Source organism: Haplochromis burtoni, unplaced genomic scaffold (genome assembly GCF_018398535.1).
Source record: "Haplochromis burtoni strain Fernald_Lab_line unplaced genomic scaffold, NCSU_Asbu1 Contig_101, whole genome shotgun sequence".
Lineage (NCBI taxonomy): Eukaryota > Metazoa > Chordata > Actinopteri > Cichliformes > Cichlidae > Haplochromis > Haplochromis burtoni.
In genome coordinates this window covers 1,956,941-1,965,352 of record NW_024582462.1, presented here as the reverse complement: position 1 = coordinate 1,965,352, position 8,412 = coordinate 1,956,941, and the positions used below count along the sequence as shown (strand labels likewise).

Below are 8,412 nucleotides of genomic sequence, written 5' to 3'. Positions count from 1 at the left end.
GAAACTGGAGGAAACTAATCTTGGTTTGATTTTGTCATAACAGCCATTTCTGGTATCAGAACCTTTCTGTTGGCTTCGATTTGAGCTCCAGGAGCACTAATTTACTGTAACTCTTTTCCACTGAAGCATTGATGGTATAAAAAAGGATGAGAAGAACAATTTCCACTGAAAAAAATACTGGTACAGGTGCTACAGGTAGAACCACTGAAGTTAGTGGCTTTCTTAAGGGACTACAACTTCAAATACACTGATGTCACAGATGCTGCTTGTGAATTCTGTCCTCTGTGATTTTCTTTCTTATAGAAATTACCCCAGATTTGTTCTCTTTAGTGTTTGGTTTTCCAACATGTCACCCAGTTCTGCCTTCTCGGAACCAGTCTTCATTCTCTTTACAGGGACTGGTGAAATCCACTTTATCCCTAAAGGCCTTAGGGATATAAGTTACTAATCCACCCTTGCCTCACTTAAGGGTCTTTATCATTAAATTTCAAAAGATCCATTTCCACATTTGAATGATGTAATGTATGCTACAACAATCCAACAATAAGACTGTATATCTTCATGCAACTGGTGAAAGAAATCCATTCATCTGACTAAACTGGATTGATGGTGCATCATCAAACTGTATTTAGAAACCCAGACTGTCATTGTTCTGTTGAAGGGAGCCTCGGGTTTGCTATACTGATGCAAGCATTGTTTCTTCACAGCATTTCCGTCATCATTTATGTGTCATTTTCCCTGAGTTTCATGAAACAAGATGTTTGATCATTTATTAACAATTTATATTTCAGGGTAAGATAAACCGGCCACAGGTGGGGAGGGGGGGCACTGCAGTGTACTTCTTGTGCCAGTCCCAAGCCTGAATAAATTAATAAATGAGTCAGAAGAGCATCCCGGGTAAAATATCTGCCAAATCAAACATTCTGATCATTAAGAAAAGATTTCCATGCCGGATTGGTTGGGGGCCCTGCCAAACAATGACCACATCCAGTGCTGTTGGCCAACACAGTGCTGGTGGAAAACTGTGCTATTGTCGGCTGAACACAAAAGATGTGGAAACGGGGAAGGTGCATTCAGAGGCAGTGAGAGAGGAGGGAAGGCATGAGTTTGGTGGTGAATGTCAAGACTTTTATGGGACTATGACTGATGAAGGGAGAAAAATTGTTGATATGATGGAGAGAATGAGGGAAGCCAGACCAGAAGCTGCTCAGGTGGAATCAAAATGTTCTACCTTAGGAGGTGAAAAAAATTCAGTGTAGGCAGGATCATGAGTTTGAAGCTGGAAATGAAAGGTTTGGTGCTGCAAGTTGTTGGTGCATACACCCCACAGGTTGGATATCAGTTAGAGAAAGAGGAATGCTGAAGCAATTCCACCAGAATTACACAGCTTGATATCACATTATTGATGTCACTCACTTATAAACAACAATCAGAAAATCAGCAACCACTGTGCTTTTTCTAAAAGAAACATCAACATATATTTTAAGGATAACTTCAGTTTTCTTTTAAAGCAGACTTTTCTTTTAGTGGGAAACCCATCAGTATTAAGTGTATTTCGGTAAGTGAAGCCAACAAGCCATGTATTTCTGTTAATTCCTTTCCATCCTGCAAAGCCTTGTGAAAGTGAGTGACAGCAACTTTGTCACAGCTGAGCACCAACCTGTCCAGCTAATTGCCACACTTCAGTGTAAGCTTGCCCTCTTAACATTCATTTATTATGCTATAATTGAAACTAAACAAATCCACTTCCTCAAGCAGAGATAATGATTGAAATCGTCAGAGACAATTTCTCACTTTTGTTCGTTGGTGTCACTCATCTAATTTAAATTTGACAGAGGTCACTCAGAGTTGACTTTCGCCTGCTTTGAAGAGAATAACACAAATCAACCTCCAAGGATGTTTTTGTTTTGTTGTTGTTGTTTTTCAGAAAGGAGCTCAAATACAGGGAAAACTCGTATACGACGCGCAGTATCAGGAGTTTTTGTTGGTTTTAGCAAACACATTATCATAGTGTGGTATTATATACGGTTCCTCATGATACATAATTACAGTGTACCCTGCAGTCCCTACTGCCTGCTGCTCTAGAGTGGGCGAGCAGTGTTGACAGGCTCCTTCTTCAACTCCATGTAGTCAAGCTGTCAGTGGAGATGCGCTTGCGCAATTGCTGGGCGAACACATACACGCACACACACAGAGGCGCGTTTCCGTCAGTTTGTGCAGGTCTGATTCAAAATCATCCTGAGAGCTCGAATATAGAGACCAACTTATATTACAAAAAAATTTAAGTAGATTTAAAGCAGCCAGTTTTACAGGTTGATTTGGTGTGAAACTTCCCAGCGGATTTATATTCGACTGCGTGATAATCAGCATCACTTTGTCCTGGAACAGCAAGCAGGAGAGCTCATTCTCTGGACTACATCGGGGGAAATATTTAGAAAATTTAGTGTAAGTCTGAACACCAAGCGCGGTTCTTTTTCAACGAGGACCGACAGCCAGGGCAATCCAGCGCACCAGGTATTAAAAAAAACAACCCCACACACACAGATTTCCGTGCCCGCCTGCTTAAAATTGACTCCAACTTTCAGCTTGTTCTTTACTTTTGCAGAGGTTTTCGCCATGAATCAAACAGCGGGAGCCACAAATGCGTATCGCAGATGCTCCAAGGGAGGAAAGGTAAGAAAGACTTACGTATGAAGAAGTTAAGATTTAAGAGTCTCTTTCCAGCGTCCATTTATGGCGCAGCGCTGGAAGGAGCATACCAGTGATACTGGATGTTTGTTTGCAAGCTTACAAAAAGCTGTAGACGCAGTTTTCATCATGCTGGGTTATTGCGCGTCTGTGCGCTTTGGAGATGTTGAAAGATGAGCGCGGATAGAATTTCTTGTGGAGACAAAATGAAATCAGTTTCAATGAAGGGAAGGGTGTTGGTGAGCAGTTTATGTTAAAGGTTTTGGAAAGAAGAAAAGCGAGGCTGGTTTGTGTACACTGCAAAAATGCTAAAGAAAAAAAAAGAAGCAAATGATGACTATGATGCTCACTTGCAGTTTTTTTCCACACTGATGGGATTTCCTCCTCAAATCTCTTCTTCAATAACTTGACAGGCACCTGCTGTCTCATATCCAAGATGATGACATACTGTATCACAGCTGTTTTACCAAGCTTGTGACCCACATAACAAGGCTGCTTCTACTGCTGTGTGGATGCAGTCAACTAGGAGTAAGACGGGGAAGAGAGGGTCTGTGGATGACAGAGTGTGGGGTGGGATTAAACAAGGAGGAAGCAGAAAAGCTGGAGGATGTGGGAGGAAAGAGATGGAAAGGAGTGAGGAGGAGCAGGAATAGAGGGCTTTCCAGGCTCTGGTGTGTGTGTGTGTACGCGCATTGAAGGATGAAACCTTATTCATCACCAGCAGGAGTAACACATGCAGACTTCTAAGTGTTTACAAATATTGCTCATTAGATACAAATATTTGGGTTGATGGATTGATGCATACTGATTAGAGATGTCCCTGTCCACTCACAGAAGTGTCGAGAAAGATCTTGTAAATGAGTTTCGATGGGTGTGGACACATATTATTACACACGAATGCTTTGTGTTTGTTATCACTCTCAGTTTAATTGAGAGAGGCTGGTTTGTTTTTCCTCTCAGCGTGAAGGTGCAGGCCCACTCACACTGGGAATCAAGGGACTTCAGAATGAAACACATGAGTCGAACGCATGCCGCGAGCCTGCAAATTCCATACATTTTTAATATAGAAGCAAAGGCCAAATGATGGAAAAATACTGTCACACATGGAAAAAAATGAGACATTCAGGAGCTTAATTTCTTTTTTTAATGTATGATGAGTGATCGTTAATGGAAGTTCTTTTCAGATGACTCCTAAATTTTGCACTGGCTCACCTAATATGATTTTTTTTTAAATAATAGTTCTGGTTAAAAGTAAAGAACGCCTGGAAAGACTGTAAAAAAAATACAGTTTTTGCAGTCTTATGCAGTAACGTGTACATGATGCAGATGGATGGCTTGGATATCTTGGATTACTGTGAATGACTGAATTCAGTCAGAAAAAAATTGTTTTCTAAAGAGCAGTTTAAGTAAAGGAAAAAAATAACCATTTATAGCCCTCAGCTATAATCTCTGAACCCACACCATTCATAACAGACATGGTGGTTAAAATCTCTGCATGTACTTAGGAACATTGTCAGTAACAGTTAGTCTTTGATTCCTAAACCAAAGTTAAAATTTAACCAACAAAGATGAAGAAAAAAAGCATACACGCATGATTCAGGAATGCAGCTCCCGGCTCTGGTTCAAAGTTTATGTAACTGAGAGGAAAGTAGAAAACCTCCCTTTATTTTGACTAATTAAAGCATCCCGGATGGTATCTGTAATGTTACAGATACCACTGTATGGAGAACTTGCACATGTGCAAAAGTACCACTAACAGAGAAGATGTATACTAGTTTTAGAGCAGCATCAACACCAAAGCAACAGTAGATGAGGAGTTTCTTGGGAAAGGTCTTGCTTATTTTAGCAAGACAATGCCAAACGACATTCAGCCCATATTACATCAGTAAAAGAATCAGGGTTGAGAAGGTAAAATCCTCTATTAAACAAAAATGGGAGAATAGTCTCCTTCTTCAGAAACGCTTACAGAGCAGGTGATGCAACACAAGGTAAACATGGTCCTGTCCTAGTTGTTTTGAAACATGCTGCTCACTTCAAATTTAAAATGAGCTTATTTGTTTAAAAAATCCTTAATTCTTCAGTGTCAGCATTATATAGGTTTCCTTTGCAACATAATTTATGATGAGGATGATTTGCAGATAATAGGATTTAGTTTTATTTTGACTTTATTTTGAACTTTTCTGAAAACAGGATTATATTATATACAACACAGTAGGCAGATGCAGCAAATACATGGATGAAATGATGAACTCAAATGGCTTACTGGTTTAAATATCTAGAGTCAATCATTCAAATCAATTGGCAATGTACAACAGAAGTGAAAAAGAGAGTGATGTCAGGGTGGAGGGGGTGGAGACGAGCGTCGAGGGTGATTTGAGACAGACGGATAGCAGCAAGAGTGAAAATGAAGGTTTACATGATGGTAGTGAGACCAGTTATGAGGTACGGTTTGGAGACACTTGCACTGACATAACAACAGGAGGCTGAGTTGTAGGTGGCAGAGTTGAAGTTTGCAACCCTCAGATGGTTTGGACATGTGCAGAGGACAGATAGTGGACATATTGAGCAAAGGATGTCGAATATGAAGCTGCCAACAGGAGGAAAATAGGAAAATCACTGAGGAGATTCATGGATGCAGCGAAGGAGGACATGTAGAGGGTTGATGTGACGGAAGAGGATACTAAGGACAGTGTGAGATGGAGGGAGATGATTCGCTGTGGCGACCCCTAAAGGGAGCAGCTGGAAGAAGAAGTCGAAATGACCGGGATTCATGTACTTTGTGTCTAGAGCATAAATGCTAACTTCTAAACATGTCTGTTAAGCTGTATAAAAAGACACTGCTATGTCCCGTCTTCCTCCCATCACTGCCAACTGGTCACAGCTCCCTGAGCCTGGTTCTGCTGAAAGTTTCTTCCTGTTAAAAGGGAGTTTTTCCTTCCTCCTGTCACCAATTCCTTCCTCATGGGGTCTTTTGATTATTGGGTTTTCTCTGTGTTACTGTACGGTCTTTATAAAACACATCGAGGTGACTGTTTTCATGATTTTGGTGCTATATAAATAAAATTGAACTTAATTGAACTATTTTATGTTAACAGTGTTAGATAGCATCCAGATCATTTAAACTGAACATGTGAACCATAACAAATAGTGTAGATCAGGAGCGGGCAATTCATTTTCCAAAGGGATTACATGAGAAACTGGGGCTGTGTCAGAGGGTCGCACCAATAACGTGAACTCAGTTCTAGTAAATATCAATTTGATCTTTTTATAAACTTTTTTATTGTGGCTCTTTTATTATGGCAAAATTGGCTAAATTAACTGGTGTAGATGGAAGGTGGCTGTGTTCATCCAACAGGTTGGGATGCTCTGCCACAGTAGTCTCTCTGTCTGTCATATGAGTCGTTTATTTATCGTTGACTTGTGTTTAAACATTTTGTCCTCATTTCTGCTGTGGGTTTGTCTGTGTTCTGTTTTGTTTTTTTCCAGCACGCTGATATTATTGTGCATAAAATATTTATGATGTCCTTTCACTCACTGCTTGTTCTAATTCTGGGATCTTTCATCTCCTCTTACCCGTCAACTTTGTGAGAGAAAATAGAATCAGACTAAACGGCTCTTCAGACACCAGTGTCCGTTTCATTATCTGTACCGTGACCACTTTTAGCCCACCAGCAGGACGTGCTGCGATTTCAAACCATTTTGTTTTTGGGGGGTTTTTTTGTTTTGTTTTTTTTGCTTGCTTGTTTTGTTTTTTGTTGTTTTTTTTGGTTCTGTGCAAATCCTTAACGCTGCAGAAAAGTTCTCTTTGATGAGTCGCCTCTCTCTTTCTGTGGAGTTTCTATTTATAGTCTTGTTGACAGCCATCCCATGAGACTTTTCCTCATAGATTAATGACACAGCGATTAGGTTTGCATGGTTCTGCAGGCGTCCCAATGGTATAAAGCACATGGTCACATGGTCATGCTTATCAGTTCGAGCCAAGATGTGACATGTTTATAAACACCTGAAATGAATGGACAGCAGGTGTGCTGCTACTATTTTAGGATACTTTGGTATTCCATTGAAACCAGTAGGGAAAATAATCCTGTACTGAAGATGTTTCCTACACCGATGTCATTGTTGGATTTCTGCTATTCCCACAGCTAAATGGAGGTGATGGGATATCACAAATGGCTTTATAGTACTTTGATTGTGTTATCTGTAACACCAACAGTACCTCTCATCTTCCTTATCACAGATCAGAAGCTCGGGGGTGGGCTGAAGCTCGGGGGTGCTGTTAGAAATCTCTAAACCATCATAATGTGCAAGAACATCTGGGGGAATTCGTGGGGGCAGAGAAAGCTGCTTCTTCTAGCTGTCTTTCTTTATTATAACCCGTACTGATGTTACGATTGTGCTCTGTTTCCACATGATCCTCCTGCAGGGGTGCAGCAAAAAAGAGGAAGTCCCTTTAATGTGTTTATCTAAAAGCATTCTGGGAAATGTAGGACATTATGTGTAGGGATGGCTCATTCAACCCTCATGCTTCCCTTTTCTCAGTCTGTTTTTGATGTGTGTAGAATTTAATTTGAGAATTTTGGAGTCTTCAAAGTGTGTTGGATATGTTGCAGATCTAATAATATAGTATGGTATTATTAGAATATTGTATTATAATAATATTAATCAAATAACATTTTAGTGGAAATAACTGTTAGTTGCAGCACCAATAATCTAGTTTTCTATTATTTATTATTTCAATTATTCTGTTATTAAGTTTATAAATTTGTAAATGTCACCTTAAGACATTATGTTGCCCCCTCTAGTGTGGGTCAGGTAATTTTAATGTTGTTTAGCTGGACTGTTTAACCTATCTGTGGTTACACTGAGCATACTGTGTTTCATAGCCATATTTAGAGCATGCCACCTTGGTGTATAAGTAAAAATAGAAGTTATAGTTGATGGCTATTTTTGATGTCACCTTGTAGGATTAATATACCACATATTGGTGTAAAAACAAGCATGTTATGTGGGAATTTGCAGCAAATACATTATGACAATGGTCAAATGGTCACTAGAGGGCAGTGTTGTACTACAATGTATGAACTCTTAGGGGGTCTTGCATTGGCTTGGTGGGATATACACTGATTAGACACTTTGTTGGGAATAAAGTGTTCACATCATGCAGTTGAATGCAAAGTAATAGAGCAGCTTTGCCATATATGCTACAGTTATGCTCCTAAAACTCAAAAACTCCCTCCCCGCCATGCATGTTAACTGGATGGACTGATAATTATTACAGCAGAGCTTTTTAATTGGATTGCATGAGGTAGGCAGTGCTTGATAAGTGGAAGATCTTTTCTTGCTGGAAGCTTTTTGATTACATGATTTATCACATAGTCAAAGAGCTCCTCTTTAGTTAACATTTTCTATGATTCCAGCTACACTGTGCGATTTTGTTCAAGATTTGACTCGCATATTTAATAAATCTAGGATTTTTTTTCCTTTTCGCTGCTTGTAAGTTTCCCACTGCTCTGATATCAATTCAGAGCTTAACTTTTTGCCTCTATGTGTCACGCTGCTCCTTTCTTCTCCATCCCCTCGGTCACAGCAGGCTAGCTCGATTATCTTGGCCCTTGACAGCCCCGCGGCCCTGCGCGCACACTAAATCCCAATTAACTCCCTGAGTTTCAACCCATTTGCAACTTTTGCTAATCTCTGCATCAGCAATGCCCAGAACCCCCCCCC

At 40.1% G+C, this 8,412-nt stretch overlaps 1 protein-coding gene across 1 annotated transcript in view; it reads left to right on the top strand.

Moving 5' to 3' along the window:
- The first annotated feature begins 2,189 nt into the window (after positions 1–2,189).
- The window catches only part of LOC102306992 (dipeptidyl aminopeptidase-like protein 6), a 250,136-nt gene continuing 243,913 nt past the window's right edge, over positions 2,190–8,412 (top strand). Inside the window, exons 1-2 of the mRNA XM_005943675.3 lie at positions 2,190–2,514; positions 2,606–2,673. Of these exons, the coding sequence (XP_005943737.1) occupies positions 2,617–2,673 (57 nt within the window). The 5' untranslated portion in view covers positions 2,190–2,514; positions 2,606–2,616. The remainder of the gene's footprint in view (positions 2,515–2,605; positions 2,674–8,412) is intronic.